This window comes from Magnolia sinica, chromosome 2 (genome assembly GCF_029962835.1).
Source record: "Magnolia sinica isolate HGM2019 chromosome 2, MsV1, whole genome shotgun sequence".
Taxonomy (NCBI): Eukaryota; Viridiplantae; Streptophyta; class Magnoliopsida; order Magnoliales; family Magnoliaceae; genus Magnolia; species Magnolia sinica.
In genome coordinates, this window is record NC_080574.1 from 127920139 (window position 1) to 127937522 (window position 17384).

At 40.0% G+C, this 17384-nt stretch overlaps 2 protein-coding genes across 3 annotated transcripts in view; one reads left to right on the plus strand and one right to left on the minus strand.

Annotated features, from left to right (window-relative positions):
* On the plus strand, positions 1-12067 carry LOC131227534 (LEAF RUST 10 DISEASE-RESISTANCE LOCUS RECEPTOR-LIKE PROTEIN KINASE-like 1.1). The gene is made up of 3 exons (XM_058223339.1): positions 1-751; positions 10062-10397; positions 11148-12067. The coding sequence occupies exons 1-3, from the start codon at positions 1-3 to the stop codon at positions 12065-12067; spliced, it is 2007 nt and encodes a 668-aa protein (XP_058079322.1).
* Positions 12037-17384, minus strand: part of LOC131237605 (LEAF RUST 10 DISEASE-RESISTANCE LOCUS RECEPTOR-LIKE PROTEIN KINASE-like 2.5) — a 26959-nt gene continuing 21611 nt past the window's right edge. For both annotated transcript variants that reach the window (XM_058235467.1, XM_058235468.1), the window contains one exon: positions 12037-13297. In XM_058235467.1, coding sequence (XP_058091450.1) covers positions 12195-13297 — 1103 coding nt within the window. In that variant the 3' untranslated portion in view covers positions 12037-12194. The remainder of the gene's footprint in view (positions 13298-17384) is intronic.

The window sequence follows — 17384 nt, forward strand, 5'->3', positions numbered from 1 at the left end:
ATGGCAGCTCCTTTCACTTCTATCTCCTTCCTCCTTCTCCCTCTCTTCTTTCTCTCTCACCTCCCTCTTCACTCACCCAACCAAGAACTTTCTGATCAATCATGTCCTCACTTCGATTGTGGAAATCTGACCAATATCAGATTCCCATTCACCAACAGCACCAATCTCGAATGTGGATGGCCCGTCCAATGCAACTATCACGCACCGCAGTTCCAATTCAATAACAGCGGAAGATCTTACATTATAAAGAACATCTCTTACGAAGAAAATACGCTAGTAATTCAAGACGAGCGATTCAACAGTCAGTTACCATCCGATGTATGTGATTTCCTTGTTGATTTCTCCATATCCATGCCAGAGTTTCATCTCATAAGTCCCATGATCACGTTTTTCAATTGTGATCATGATCATTACACCCCACCTCGGCATTTCAATATGGAGTTGTATAAGTACACACTCTGCGAAGGCTATGATCTTTACTATACATACAGCTTGCAAAGTCTGCCGCCTGAGAGTCTCCCGTATAATTGTACGGTTGTAAGATTTCCTGTGTTCGGGCAATGGCAGATCAATTCCAGTTGGTCTAATGGTGACCTTTTGTCATTGTTGGCTGTGGGTTTTGTTCTTAAATGGGATGTTCTGACGGAGTGCAAGGAGTGTATCATCACAGGAGGCTTGTGCAGTCCTACTATTATTGCTGGAAATTTCATTTGTTCTCACTTCTTTACTGCCGGTTCAGATTCGAATTCAGGTACGGAGATGGACAACTATGTTGTTTTTTTAAAAAGGATTTTTAAATAAAGTATTTTGAAAAATTAAAATTCTTTTTGTTTTTTGTTTTGAATAGTGTTTTATTTTTAGTGTATCTCTGGTCCTATGTCAAAAATGACTTTAAAAAAATATCCTGTGTACAAGAGAAGAATTTTAAATGGGGTTTGAGCCTTTTTTTCAGAGAGCACATGAATTTGGTCAAACAGAGAGGCTATGTTATTAGTTTAAATTTATGCTATTCGCCACACATGCGCGCGTGTCGAGCTTAGCCGTTCCAGGCTGTGGACATGCATGCGTGCCGAGCTAAGCTGTTCCAGGCTGTGGACATGCACGCGCACCGAGTCGGGTTGAGTCAGGTCTGGGTCTATGTGTACCAGTTGGGTTCAAACCCAACGGACCTAACCCATTTGAAATGCTCTTTTAAGCATATAATCGTGGTTTATATATAGACTTCCAAATTCACTCATTTAAAAACCAACGATTTCTCTCTAGTTCTTCAAAATTCATCCCTCGTTCAATGTTGTTTTACCAATTGAGTTCGTTGTCGAGTCAATTCACTTCGATTAAGTTCTGCACGTTGGTTCGAGCCTGTGTATGGTGAGTGCACTGTTGGGACCAGGCAATAACTATTGTATCCTGGAGGCCAAATGTCAAAGATTCCTGTTATACTTGGGATGCGGTCCAAGGAAGACATATTTAGTTTCAAGCTGAATGCTCAGTCACGCCTCAACTTAAAAAAATAAGTCATCTTTTCTTACTTTATTTTATTATTTAAAATTTTAAAATTTCAAATATTATCTATTATTTTGAAGACATCATTTCCAACAAAATATACACAAGATATGAGATGATCATGCTTTTGTACCTTCAGTTTCAAGTTATTAGGGTTGGCAATGGGTCAGGGATGGCCCTAACTCAGCCCTTTTCCAATAACCATGGCCATAGCCCTAGTTGGGCTGAAAAGGCCCGGCCTGGTCAAGGCCAGCTTGTAAGGAAGAGGTAAATGATCAAAGGTTGGAACAAGCTACACTTAATGAACAACTTAGATCTTGAACAAAAGTGGTTGGTCAGGCTAAGGCTTGGGATTGACTCAGGTCGGGCTGCATACTCATCACAGGCCAGCTGGGGCACGTTTACTTTGGCACGTAACTTCCTCATAAGGGCTAGGGCTTATATTTTACTTATTAGGCCCAGCTCAGAAAGACCTCAGCCCAGTCCAGGCCTGGCCCTTTGACAGACACATAGTGGGGGCCCAGACCTTGTCACCCACTATAAATACGCGGTACCAGTCTCAACCATAATTCTAAAATTTGGTGAGCCGACTCAAAACTTGTTCGTGTCAATTTGACTTGGTAAGAAATTGAGCCGACTCGCTGAAACTCGGAATTGAGATCAACTTGGTTGAGACTCGGCATGACTCACTGAGCCATAGTTCCAAGACCCGATGAGTCAAATAAAAAATCAGCTGAGTCAAACAGAAATCGGGCCAAGGCCACTTGCTGAGTTTCTTCCTTCTTACGAAAGAACTAAAGCTGCAAACCATAGGACTCAAACACCCAACCCCAAGCTATCCAAGCAACACACGTACCAGCTGTTCGAGCACTCCATTGTTGATTAAATTTAGGGAATTTTATGAAAAACTACCCATTAGTATAGAATTTACTTTTCCATCCCTTTTTTAAAAAGGTTTCCAATAGCTTTCTCATTAATTTAAGTAATTATCATTATAATACCTTTTTTAGATTTATTCATGGTTTGGTTGTTATTTGAGCAATGGAATGGGTGGCTCAGGTGGGTCCCACTATGATGTTTACGTGAAATCCACCTTGACCACTAGGTGCATCACTTGTTGTTAGGCCTAGGGCATGATGCTCAGCTCCATTCATGATTTAGGTGAACCACATGATAGGAAAGAGTACAAAGGGCAACGTTCACCCTCCAAACTATTTCCCTTGGATTCGTGCTTATGAATCAAAGATGGGAGTATTTTTGGACACCTAGTCTAAATTTTGGTGTGGCATCTACTGATTGGAGTGATTTCATATAATCATCATCGTAGGCCTTGGAAAAATCAAGGATGTATGCCTCTCCCAACCGTTTCTGTTGATCTGGCCCACCTAGGTCACGAGTGATCCTAAGTTTTTGACTATGGGCCTAACATGAGATTACATATCTAATGGTCGAGTGGATTTTACATACACTTCATAGTAGACCTATCAAAAATTGAGGATAGTCCCTCAAAAATTTTAAAATTATATGGAAAATAAAAAGAATCTAATGGCATTTCCACCCTTGATTTTTTACGGGTTCCACTATGATATATATGTGAAATCTATTTAGACCATTAGATATGTAATTCTATATTAGGCCAGGGCCATAAAAATCAAGTTGAAAAGCGAATGAAGTGAGCCACACCAAAGGAAGCAATTTGATCAAGACAGACATCTAACCTTAATTTTTATAAGGTTCACTACGATGAATATATGAAATCCACTCCAATCATTAGATGCCACACCAAAATTTAAGTCTGGGTTGTTGTGCACGGGCTGCTTTCACTTTAGACATGGAAGCAACCTTAGAGTGAATCAAACAAGCAAATAGAGAAACGAAAATAACCAACAATCATAAAGAACATAGTGATTTATGTGAAAAAATCATTTTGGGAAAAAATCACAACACAAACGTGACAGTGACCACTATGAAAAATGAAAATACAAAAGATTGAATCAACTTACAATCAAAGCCTCTTCTCTCAAGACAAATCTCTAGAGTAAAAAAACTCTAACTCCCTCTTCTCAAAATCTTAGACATGTTTTGGCTCTCTTTGTGCTATCCTAATTCATAATTATAAGCCACTTATATAGCCCCCTCATGATTATAAGCCACTTACCAAGAGAAGCTCAATGATGCATGTAAAAAGTGGTCGATGTATGAGCTCAAATTGTATGCAGTGGTCCAGGCATTGCGATATTGGCGATATTACTTGATTAAGATGGAGTTCGTTATTTATACAGACCATCAAGCTCTCAAATTTATAAATAGCCAAGCTAATGTAAATTGTGCATATGCTAGGTGGATTTCATTCATGTAGGAATTCACATTTGCACCGAAGCATAAGTTCAGGTAACAGAAAATGTGGCTGATGCACTTATCCAATGTGCAACCTTGTTACTCATCATGAGTAATAAGGTTATCAAATTCGAATGCTTCAAAGACTTATATGCTGACGAAGACGACTTCGAGGATGCGTGGATTGGATGTCAGAAGTGTTAGTCCAACGACTTCCATGTTGAGGATGAATTTTTCTTCAAGGAAAATCAGTTATGCATTCCACATAATTCATTGAGACCACATCATCTAAGAGCTACATGGAGGTGGCATTGGCAGTCATTTAGGGTGAGACAAGATAATAGCTTTCCTGGAAGAACGTTATTATTGGCCATAGATGAAGCAAGATGTCGAAAGAGCAGTGCAATCATGTCACAACATGTGCGAGGCATCCAAGATGCAGTCACAAAACACTAAACTATACACTTCATTACCTGTCCTCGAAAATCTTAGGGAGGATTTGTGTATGGCCTTTGTGTTACAACTCCCACAGACCCAATGCGTGTGGTATGGATTCTATCTTTGTCATGGTCGATAGATTTCCAAAATGGCCCATTTCATACGGTGTAAGAAAACTCTCGATGCTACACACGTTACAAATATGTTTTTTCGAGAAGTTGTCCATCACCTCAGATCATGACACGAAGTTCCTCAGTCACTTTTGAAGGACTTTGTGGCGACCATTTGACACCCAGTTGTAGTTTAACAATGCGTATCATCCACAGAGTGATGGATAAACTAAGGTAGTGAATCGAACACTTGAAAACCTTATACAATGTATTTCGGGTGACAATCCTAAATAGTAAGATTTAGCCTTGGCTCAAGTAGAATTCACATTCAATAATATGCTGAACCGTTCCACCGGAAAGTCCCCATTTGAGATTGTATATGAACGGGTACCTTGACACACCCTTAATTTGGTTCCCTTGCTCAAACTTCTAGGCATGAGCATTGTCGTAAAACATATAACTGACTGAATCATAATAATACACTTTGATGTTCAAGCCAAGTTGAAGGCATCCAATGACAAGTACAAGGAGAAGGCTGACGTGCATCAGGGTTTGAAGGTATTCAATGTGGGTGACAAAGTGATGATTCATCTGTGCAAAGAGAGATTTTCGATTGGGATATACAATAAATTAAAGAACAAGAAGATTGGACTGATACTCATCCTTTGTAAGATAAATGACAATGCTTATGTTATTGATTTTCCTGAAGATATGGAGATCTCATGCACATTCAATGTGGCGGACCTGTACGAGTATCATGCAACGAATCCGATAAATAACTCGAGGGGGAGTTCTTTTGAAGTGGAGGAGACTGATGTAGAACGAGTCGAGGACTTATTCATGGCTGAGATGGACCAAAGAAAAGAAACTAAGAAGGATCGAACACACTCAGCATAGTTTGACTCGTCGACAGGTCGAAATTCTACCAGAATTCGAGATTGCTTGTTGTCTTGTTTCTTCCAGTTTAGACAGGTCAAAAGATCTTGTTGACAGGTCGAAATCTAGTTCGACAGTTTGACAGATCAGGTCGAAAGGTCGAAAATCATAGAATTTCTTATTTAAGTCTCTAGACGCTTTTTTGTTGTTTCGACCTGTTGACTCGACCAGTCAACGACAAGTTAATGGGTGGTAAAAATTTGCATATTTTTCTGAATTTGTTTCCTTTAGAACTCTTTGATTACTTTTTTAGGATTTGCTTAGGATTATTTAAAGGGTGTTAAATTTTTTCACTCATCAATTCATTTAATAAATCAATTTCGTATAAGTTTTCTTCTTTTTCTTGTGGATTCAAGATTTTGTCTTGTGGATTCAAGAGAGCCTTGTGAATTCAAGGTAGTTATCAATTGAGGAAGACAGTAATTGACCTCATCATGTCCTTCCTATGTTAGTTTAGTCCCATATCGAATATGCAAGGAGAAAAAACTTGGATTTATAAAAAGATGATTTTGCATAGGGCTTAGGCCCATTTTCTTGAGGAATGTGAATTTGGCTATTTAGGAGCTATGCCAACAGCCCCAATATATACCATTAACCACACATGTGTCGTGGCATGATGCGGTGTGTGCACGCGCGAGTATACTTGCAAACTTAAATATTTTTTGTTGTCTTCTAAAATTCTATTTTACAACGGTTGACCAGAACAATTATTTATTTTGAATTTCTATACTTATGTATTTACATCTCCATAATTCTTATATATATATATATATATCCATTTTTATTCTAAACCTCATTCACATGATGTTTTAACAGGTGGAAAGAAGCCTAGTGTCAAAAAGAAGGTGATAACGGGTATTTAACTTCTCAAAATCTTATCCATGTACAATGCGTTTGTTTGCACCAATTTCATTTTCATGATATTTCTTAGATCAATCAGTTTGATCTGGTACGAAATTTAATGATATGTAAATACATCCAAAGCAAATTTGAAACAAATTCCACAAGTCCTTTTCTATGAAAAGCAACTTGATTTCATCCAAGTAGAGGTTTACACGAGTCGAACCGAGTCAAGCTTGGCACAACTTGACTCAGTTCGACTACTAGCTGACCCCAGCTCGAACTTGGCTTGGCTCGGTCCTCGAGCCTGACTGGCTAGCTCGGCTCAGTACGGTTAGCAACTCGGCCAGTTCAAGCCGAGTTCGAGCCAAGATCGAGCCTATGCAGCATTTTCACAAACACATAGAGTGCACTTTCAATTTCTTACTGTATGTAAACCAATAGCGGCTGTTTACAGGTATTTCATCAAACACCTTGTAGGCAACATCAAAATCAAGAAAATAGGTATTTATTTCATATACATACCTCCCTTGCCACCAGCCGACACTTCGTTGAGTCATTTTATCAAACACAACATCATTATCAAAGTAACCGAGTCACCGAAATGGTTTGATCCGAGTTCGATTCAAGTTGGGGTTTGATATGAGTTAAGTCGAGCTCGGGCAAGCTCGAACTCGGTTCAAAATTTTTTTGAGCTCAAAAAATCAGCTCGACTCGGCTCAAACTCAGTTTTGAACCGAGTCGAATTGAGCTTTTTCGAGTCGAGTCGAGTCGAGCCAGCTAACCGAGCTAACTCGGTTCGTGTACAACCCTACATCCAAGTGAGAGTGTGCAAAGGGTGGATACATATACCCAACCCTTCCCAGTCAGCAGATACATATGATCATACATACATGGGTATATGTTGATAAACATTTACACATCTTGATGTGTATGCATCTATACTTAGCATATATTGAATTTAGGGACTTTTTTGTAGAACAGCATATATTGAATTTAGGGACTTTTTTGTAGAACTGCCTACCTTTTAGGCTAATCCTGAATAAATACATGCTTTCAAAATATTTAAAGTAAAACGTATAAAGTTTTTATTGGTAGAAATTCAACTGCCTGCTGTAATATACTTTATATTTATATACCATTGTACCGGTTTATGAACTGTATTTTTTTAAATGACAAAATTAGCTTCCATCAATCACCACTGTTTTCTTCTATGGTGTGTTCCGTAAGAGACTTCAATCTCCCTCGTTTTTGGGATCATGCCCTAAAATGATCTTGAATGATGGATTGAGAGCGTGGATAAAAATATATATTATAGAAGGAGCTATAGAGCACTGCCCGCTAGCAACCTGGCTAAGAGGAAGTGGATTGCATGGTGTACCACACACCACCTACCTATGTGATGACGCCACTAAGTTATGTGGACCCATCATGATGTCCGTGTTCTATCCACATTATTCATTGATTTTACGAGATCATTTTAAGACACTGCTAAAAATGAGGCCGATACAAACATCAAGTGGACCACACTATATATAGAAAGCAATGGGACAATGATGCCTACCCTTGAAACCTTCCAAGGGCCCACCATGATGGTTCCTGTTTATGAGGTTTAAAAGAAAAGATCCCAATGAATGGAAAAAACAAATACCAGTTTGATTCAAGACTTGTGGGCCTCTAAGAAGTTTTAAAAGGTATTCATTCCCCACTGCTTTTTGTAGTGTGGTCTATTTGAGGTTTGCATCTGCCTCTATTTTACTCGAATACACGAATGATCTGGCAAAAAAATGGATAGATGATTTTGATATGACACATATATTGTAGTGGGCGCACATAATTTGGTAACGTCAGGTGGGTGATGTGTGGCACACCATGCAATCCGCTACCACTATTGGCAGCGTCATACAGGGAGTCAGGGACAGCTTAGGTGAGACCCCGGATCTACCGACTGTGGGGTTTGCATTGATGTATGTGTCTTAAATCCAAACCGTCCAACTATTTTGAAAGCTCATTTTAGAGCGATATACAAAAACTGAAGCTGACTCAAATTTTAGGTGGACCACACCACAGTAAACATTTGTGATTGAATCTCACCATTGAAAACTTTATAGATTCCATCAGAACATTTATTTGCTGTCCAACCTGTTGATGAGGTCACAAACAACTAGATGAAGAGACCATACAAGTATCAACTTAATCCAAAGTTTTTGTGGCCCACAAGAAGTTTTTAATGATCACTCACCATTGTTTCCTGTACTAAGGCCCATCTGGGATTTGGAACTGCTTCATTTTTTAGATCGCACCCTAAAATGGGCTTTTAATATGGATGGACGGCGTGGATGTAGTTACATACATCACTGTGGGCCCCACAGTCAAGGGTCCCACCCACCTTGGTGGATCCGGGGTCTCGCTTAATCCGCTCTCCATCATACGAAATCAGGATGTCATGCTAAAGGCTTTCACAGGAACTTACTGCGCTGGGATGTAAGGTAGGACCCACCGTGATGTTTGTGAAAAAACCACTATTATAAACTTCGTAAGCCTACCAAGAATGTTTATTTTCAATCCACCCTGTTAATAAGGTCACTCAGACCCAAAACTTTTGTTACTAGGAGAAGTTTTTAATAGTTGATTACCACGGTTTGGTGTACTATGATCCACCTTAGATTTTTTAGATCATGCTCTAAAATGAGTTTTCAAAACGGCTGGACCGTGCGGATATAAGTCACATACATCAAGGTGGGCCCAGGGATCCCACCCATCCCGATGGATCCTCGGATCCGATATGCAAATAGGGTCCCATATTTTTATACCCACCGATGAAAACTTCTTAGGGCCCACTCTGATGTTTATCAGGGCCATCCAACATGTTGATTAGTTGACATATACATGAACGAAGGGAAGACCCAAAATCAGCTTGATCCAAAATTCCATGTCCGCAGCATGTTTTTAATGGCAGGCATTCAATCACCATTGTTTATGTGGTAAAGTCCACCTAGGCTTCAGATCTGGCTCATTTTTTATCTCATGGCCCAAAATGAGATCCCAAAATGCACATATACATAAAAGGTGGGCTACACCACAAATAGCAGTGGGGAGAATGATTCTCACCGTTAAAACATTCGTAGGGCCCACTTGATCTTTGGATCTGTTTGAGTTTTTGGCTCAACCCTTACAACTAGCTCACCAAATAAATGGTCGGTTTGGATATAACACATGCCTAATGGCGGGACCCACAGAGCTTGCTGACGTCAACATACCAGCCAGTTCCAATCCGCTTCCATTCGAACCGAGTCGAATTGAGCGAGCTAACTGAGCTAGCTCGGTTCGTGTACACCTTATATATATATAGGCCGGGACCGGCCCATTGATAGCCTTGTTACAATATCCCTTCCGAAAATGATGTTTTAGTGAGCCTGGCTGATTCGGTGCAATTGTCCCTTCTCGTCTGCACTGATGAGCCTACCGTTACGGTGGTGACCGTTTAGATTTGGAGAGGACTTATTCCACTACTCTACATGGACCAACCTTCGTTGGTACAGATCACTCCCATTATGACCCACAACATGGATGAGCTGTGCAAACTGAACGCGAAACAAATGAATATATCTTTTCTAGCCATCCATCTGAATGCCACACATCAGATGTTTACTATCATCCAATTGGCCGAATTTTTTCAAGTTTGTCCATCCATTGTGGGGACCACCAGACGAACTTTTCTTGTCACTGAGTCTGGAACCCATATACGTTTTCACACGAATAACTGTGTTAGAATGTATTGTGAATCACATACAACTAACTGCAAATTGCAGCTTCGCCGGCCTTGCCAAACGGTTCCTTAAACAATGCACCATGCGCACGTTAGACGGAATTCCTGAGTCTACTTCTCCCATGCAGGCGTTAGTGTAGGAATTGGGAGCTTCCTTGTTACATGTCTCATCTGCTTCATCCTTCACCGGCGGTGCCGCAACAAACGCCTCCCTTCTTCATATTCAACTGCCATCTCTCTAGCAATCTCTTCTGATTCAGATCCCAAATGCCAGATCGAAAACAGCGGCGCTAACGGTGGCACCATCTTTCAAACTCAAGTGTTCACGTACGAGGAGCTCAAAGAAGCCACCCACGACTTCGATGCCTCTAAAGAACTTGGCGATGGCGGGTTTGGAACCGTATACCTTGGTAAGCCCAACTCATCTCTTTGTGAATTCATTTATGTTCCTTCTATGCAGGGTGGTCTGTTCTTATGTATATATGAATCTTGGGTTATTAGATGTAAATCTAAACCAATATTGGTCATTATTCATGCTGGAAAAGGATCCTTACTCTTGCTCCGGTGGTAGACTCTCAGGAGTTTCAACACCCGGTCAAGGGTTCGAGTATCCATAGGTGGTGAAATCCCACTGCGGGGTGAGTGTGTGGGGGTGTGCGTGCGTGTGTTTAAAAAAAAAAAACAAAGAAACTACCCCTAGGATTGCAACTTGGGCCGGACTCTAATTAGTCAACTCAAATCCGGTTGGACTGCAAGGTGGTGTTGGTTTTGTGGTAAGGTTTTTGAAAAACAGAAGATATGTGAGCATCTGACCTCCCATGCATAAACAAAGGTGTCACGGACTTAAAACCTTAATTTCTGTGCATTGGAGCAACAGCTAGTGCCAGAAGGCTCGTTTATTTGGTTCGAATGAGATTGAGTTTCTTAATGAGCTATATTCATTCCTTGACAGGGTTAGTGCCAGACAGACCCGTTTTTTGGTGCGAATGATATTGAGTCCTGTGCATGGCACAAGGGCCTGCAATTCAAGCTTAATTGGGCTTGGATTTTAGCAGATTAATCTTTTGGGGCTGAAATCAGGCCAAGGATTTTGCCCATGGGCTTAAAATTGCATCATGACGATGGACCATTACAGGATATGCCCAGGCAAATGAGCTAGCTAGTGCCATTGATGATCCTAGTTAATTTACTGGAATTTTACTTCTTTTCTTCAGGGAAGCTTCATGACGGGCGTTCTGTTGCTGTAAAGCGATTTTACCAGAACAACTACAATCGTGTGGAACAATTCATGAACGAAATCAATATCCTCTCTCGTTTGCGCCATCAGAACCTGGTCACACTATACGGGTGCACCTCTCGCGACAGTCGTGAGCTTCTCCTTGTCTATGAATTTATCCCCAATGGGACAGTAGCGGATCATCTCCATGCCAACCCTTCAAAAACCAGGGCTTTCACATGGGCCACACGTATGCGTGTTGCCATTGAGACTGCCGATGCACTTGCTTACCTCCATGCCGTCGAAATCATACATCGAGATGTCAAAACCAACAACATTCTCCTTGACAATGATTTCCGAGTAAAAGTTGCAGACTTTGGCATGTCGCGTTTGTTTCCAATGGGCAAGTCACATGTGTCGACTGTGCCGCAAGGGACGCCTGGCTATGTGGACCCTGAGTATCATCGGTGCTACCAACTTACTAACAAGAGTGATGTGTATAGCTTTGGAGTGGTCTTGATCGAGCTTATATCATCCAAGCAGGCTGTAGATGTCACTAGGCATCCAGATGAGATTAATTTGGCTAATATGGCAGTTAACAAGATCCACAATGGAGGATTGCATAAGTTGGTGGACCCCAATCTACAGTTCGAATCGAACAATGCCGTAAGGAGAATGATTATATTGGTAGCTGAGTTGGCTTTTAGGTGTTTGCAAGATGATAAGGAGGTGAGGCCTTCAATGCAGGAGGTTTTGGAGGGGTTGAGAGAAATTGGGAGTGAGGATTATAAGGTGGAGAAGGTGGACCGTCCAGCTGCCTGCGACATTTCATCACTGGATAAAAGTGCATCACTGTCGCCGGATGCTGTGACCGACACATGGATCAATTTATCTACCACATCTAATGCTAGTGACTAATGCATTTGACAAATGCAATTTTTCTTTGTAATATGATGCATCGGCTAAAATATATATTGTTTTGTTTTCATCAAGCAATTGTGAAAGAAATTCTCGTATGATATTGAAGTCTCAGAACTTGTTATGATCATGGAGAAGAGGATAGAAATGGCCGGGGTGGCATTTGCAAGCCATCAAGGCTTCCTTCCAGCATCTCCACCACCTTACTCATTGAGGGCCGATCTGTCGGGTTGGTTTGGATGCACCATAAACCAACTAACACCATCTTCCTTGCTGTTTCTTCTTCAACTTTTGTTGCAATTCCATGTAAACCTAGATATCCATCTTGATCAAGATGCCTGTTTGTAGTGAGACGCTTGTATATCCAATGAGGAAAATATACCTCGCTGCTGCTCTCCACATGCGGATCAATGTTCTTTCTTCCTCCAACCATTTCCAGTACCATCATACCATAGCTATAAACATCTGACTTGTAGGAAACACCTCCAATATTTCTACAGAATACTTCAGGGGCAATATATCCAACGGTCCCCCTGGTACCCAACATAGATACAGTACTGTTTTGTGTGGGGCACAGCTTTGCTAATCCAAAATCTGAGATCTTGGGGCGGAAATCTTTATCTAGAAGAATGTTATGTGGTTTTATGTCGAAATGTAGAATGCGTGTGTTGCAACCACGATGCAAGTACTCTAGTCCTCGGGCAACACCAATTGCAATTTGGTAGAGTTTTTCCCACCCCAAGGGATGTGATTGTCTTGGTTTCTCAGTGTAGATGAATTTTTCTAGAGATCCATTTGGCATGAACTCATAGATGAGTGCTCTTTTAGATCCCTCTGAACAGAAACCTAGGAGAGAGACGATATTCACATGGTAAGTCCTACCGATGCTGGAGACCTCGTTAATGAAATATTCTCCGTTACCCTTGGATTCATTCAGGACCTTCACGGCCACAAGACGGCCATCCGGTAGTATCCCTTTGAACACACCACCATACCCTCCTTGGCCTAAATTTTCCTTGAATGAATCGGTAATCTTCTTGAGATCTGAATAGGTGTATCTTCTTAGAGCAAAGGTTCCACAGATTTCTAAGGACTCTTCGACGTCACTAACGTCACCAGCATTGTCGGTTTTCGTCATCCAATTTCTTCTTGACAAGCTAGAAGATTTGGCTCGAATGAGCAAGAAGAGCAAGCCTGCTAGAATGAAACACCCGGCTCCTTTGGATATACCTGAGAGAGAGAGAGAGAGAGAGAGAGAGAGAGAGAGAGAGAGAGAGAGAAATCAGCACAAAGGGCTACATGATAGGAAATTCCATCAAGATAGTCTACATTAACAAAGTTGATCAATTTCTTAGGATTTTCCAATCAAAGTGATTCTTGAGGGACATAGCAATTGAAAATGGGGCTCACACAAAAAGCACTGACAGGTTGATTATTATAGAAAATCATTGGTTAATAGTTTTATTTGGAGCCTGCCATTTCCACCCTTGAGAATAGAATGGGATTGTGAATCCTACTCCAACGTGTGCCGAAGGTAAGGACAGTTGTTAGATTGACGCGACTCGTGTGTTCTGTGGCCCGAAAATAAGGCAGCCGGTTATCAATGGACCAGCATCTGTCGAACGCTTACAATTTGTTGCTTCTTTCTACCAACTGCTTCTGCACATGTGACCCAGCTTAGATTTGAAAAAGTGGGATTTTCATGCCGAAATGCATACCGAGTGTGCCCACCAAATGGACCGGTCTTCCTCCAAATAGGTAGGTACGATTGATGCAGCTGTGAAGCTGTGATCCTAGTTAGGAAAACTCAGCTTTAAACTCTAATTTTTAGGGGGAAAAAAAAAAAAAAAAAAACCTCATATAATAGATCAAACATTTTAAACTCTGTTTGCTTTGGAAGATAGGGAAGAATAACTCGTTTTTATGGCAAACCGGATTAAACACATTTTTCAATAAAACGAGTGAAGTTTCCTTTGGAATGATTTCAACAACAACGGCCGCCTTTTTCATGTTACATTCATTTCTTCTTGGATGAGATTCTATTGAAGACAAAAACTGAAAGCCAAGCGTCCAAAGTTGTCCTCGGGGTCATTTGGGTACAGGTCAAACGACCATTGAAACAATGGAAACTGACATATCAAATGGTCATGCTGATGCTGATGAAGAGGTGGTAGATCATCTGGTCCATAGTAGAGGTTGTGGTCTTCCCCGATAAGGAGGTGGATGAAGAGACGTTTCCTGACAGGATACATCCCTCATCTCTCCCCTAAGGTATGTATGTATGGCCAGAAACATAGTTTTATTAGGCTTTTGGTAGTGCTCTTTTCATTTTTGTGTGGTCTAAGCAAAAGTACGGGTACAGAGTAGTCATTTTTGGATATTCTTTGATGGTCACAAAAGAAGAGTAGGAGAAAGGCAAGTCTTATACTTTTATTTCTCTTATTTTACTGAAAAAGAAAAAGTTGTGTTACTGCCAGTATTTTAAATATCGACGATATCAGCCAATATATCTCCCGATTTATCTTGTATCACAACCATGCGATACGAAACGCACAGGTAGTGTCAATATATCCCACATATTCAATATAGTGGGCATTTTCAAATTTTTATCCATGTTTTTGCTCTAAATCACATTAAACCAGTGTCAAATGGTTATAAATATATGATTCTTCATGTTTTATATGAAAAATTATTGGAACTTTGATTTCGAGATTTGGAGGAGATGGGTCAAGTTACAGATAATTGAAAAAAAAAAAAATTCTAAATTTCTCAATTTCTCGCAAATCAGTTGTAATCTTTATATCTAAACACAAAATTAAATATGTATGTAACATGATCTAGTGATTCTTCTTTTTCTTTTGAATGAATTGCTTGGTTTCCATACATGTCATCTTATGTTTATAAATTATATGATTAGACTTTAAATATACTTGCATCAGTTCAGTTGGAAAGCACATATATTAGAACCCCATACAAAGGAAACCATTATTATGCACACTTTCTTTTTCTAATGTTTTGATTAATTCTAAGTGTATATTGATATCTTTTTCAACTATCCTTGAAGTTTCATTGAAAAGTTCAACTAATTTCCAAATGTTCCCATGTTTCATAACATTAGTGATACATTACGCGATACTGGCGATATATCGATGTAGAACGTGGCACGGATACATTCCTAGCATGGTTGGACCAAAAGAAGGTGCACCATAAATTGGCCATAACTTTTGATACAGGTATCATTACGGGACGCATAACCTATCAATCTTTATTGAAACGAGCCATCTGAGGTGAACTATTCTACAAAGTGGGTCGTGTTTGTCCGTTTCGCCAGAAAATGCACGCTTTTAGCTCAAAAACGAAATTTTAAGGAAAAATTACTATTTTTAGTAATTCAAATTTTTTAATATTTTCTTATTTTTGGATTTTTAGATTTTCTTCTTTTTTAAAAACAACTTATAATCATCCTACGACTCTTCTAGCAAAATTTTATTTTGAATTTTTATTTTTTAGAAATTAGCCTTTAGAAGAGTTTTAATAGAATTAGAATTTTTATTTGAGTTAGAATTTTACTATTTTTGGTAATTATGAATTTTAGAGAGTTTGAGTTGGAGTTTGATTCCAAAACATCTTCCAAGGTTTGGTATCATTATTTAAAGGATTGTAAGTTCGTTTTTATCATCAATCAATCAAAATTTGAATTTCTAGAATTTATTTCTATTTTCTTATTTTCCCTCATGGATTCGAGGTATCTTTGTGAGAAGTCTAGAGACACTCCATGGATTCGGAGTAGTTATCCCCTTGATGAAGACGGTGATCGACCTCATCATGTCCATACCTGTGTCATATATCACGTGCAATAACTGATATGTATCCGTATATCCCAAGGGTGCGATACATTACATGATAACGATATTTAAAACATTGGTTTTTATCATATGTATATAGGGATAGTATTGAACCATGGAATTTTTTATGCCTTGTCTTTTTTTTTTTTACTCTCTAGCTTTTTGTTTGACTCTATTCTTTTATGGTGTTGCTACACTAAGAACTGAGGCATATTTCTAAATCAAATAAATCTTTTTACCTCATCTCTTTTTTTTATTTTCTTTTTTTTAATCCTTTTTTTGTTTGATTTTTTTTTTTTTCTTTTGTGGTTTTGCTTTGCCCATTTTGATTATGTGCAAGTGTTTTTCTACAACATTCACAACGTGTATGAGTACACAAACTAAAATTTGAACTGATTATTGTGTTCACTGTTGTTGCTAAAATCTGGTTGATCTTTTTTTTTTTTTTTAAAGACCACAAAATGTGAATTTAGAGTTGTTGGGCATGATTTTACATTGTCCCCTATGGTGTGGCCTACTAAGTTTGGATTGGCAAGAATTTTTGTATCAAGGCCAAACAAAAGGTGGCACATGTGATGGACGGAGTGGATCACATGAACATTAATTTGTTACACCCAGGTTAGTAGTAGGCAAGCCCCCTACCTTTTTTTCCTTTTTCTTTTGAAAGCACAACACCCGAAACTTTATTAAAACTTACAAAACAAAACAGAACAGATAGTCAGGCGCCATAAAAACATGAGCCTAGCTCCATTTGAAACCATAACCAACAAAAACAGAGTTACCAGAGCAACCGACATCCCCAGCCAAAAACTATGAACCATGCCAAGCTTCCAGCAGTAACCAAATGAGGGAAGGAAAGCCTCTGAACCGGGAGCTGATTAGGAGAGACCCTAGCCCTCACAACCTCGTCTTGGTTACAATTGGATTGGAGACCCTCACTGCTCCGAGCCCAGTTTGGTCTAGCAGGAGGGCACCCTTGGTAAGGCACGACAGGCCCGAAAGTTCTTTGAAGACCTTATCCTGCTGATGGGAGCTACCCAAGCGGGCCAGGATGTTTGCCACGCTATTAGCCTCCCTAGGGATGTGAGCAATCAAGACTAATGGAGTTTGAAATTTGATGAAATCGCATTTTCCAGTAATGGATGTTCCACGACACTCGTCCTTTTGATGCAAACATTGCCACCACTGCTGCCGAGTCGCTCTCCACCACGATCTTGTTGAGGTCACGGTTCATGCATATGCTTAGCCGTCCACCACTACTTTGGCCTCAGCCTAAAAATTGGTCCCAACACCATAACCTATGGTGAAACCAAAAATGAGGCCCCCTCTATCATCTCATCTCTACAGACACCACCACTTCCCGAAGGGCCTAGATTTCCCCGAGATGACCCGTCCACATTTAGCTTCATCCAACCCTCGATTGGCCTTCACCATTTAACATAAGAGATGCCCGGGCTATTTTTTTGGATAGG

Coding starts and splice junctions, on each gene's coding strand:
- LOC131227534 (XM_058223339.1), top strand. CDS start 1: ATGGCAGCTCCTTTCACTTCTATCTCCTTCCTCCTTCTCCCTCTCTTC. Junction 752..10,061: donor CGGTTCAGATTCGAATTCAG/GTACGGAGATGG, acceptor TCTCCCATGCAG/GCGTTAGTGTAGGAATTGGG. Junction 10,398..11,147: donor TGTTCCTTCTATGCAGGGTG/GTCTGTTCTTAT, acceptor TCTTTTCTTCAG/GGAAGCTTCATGACGGGCGT.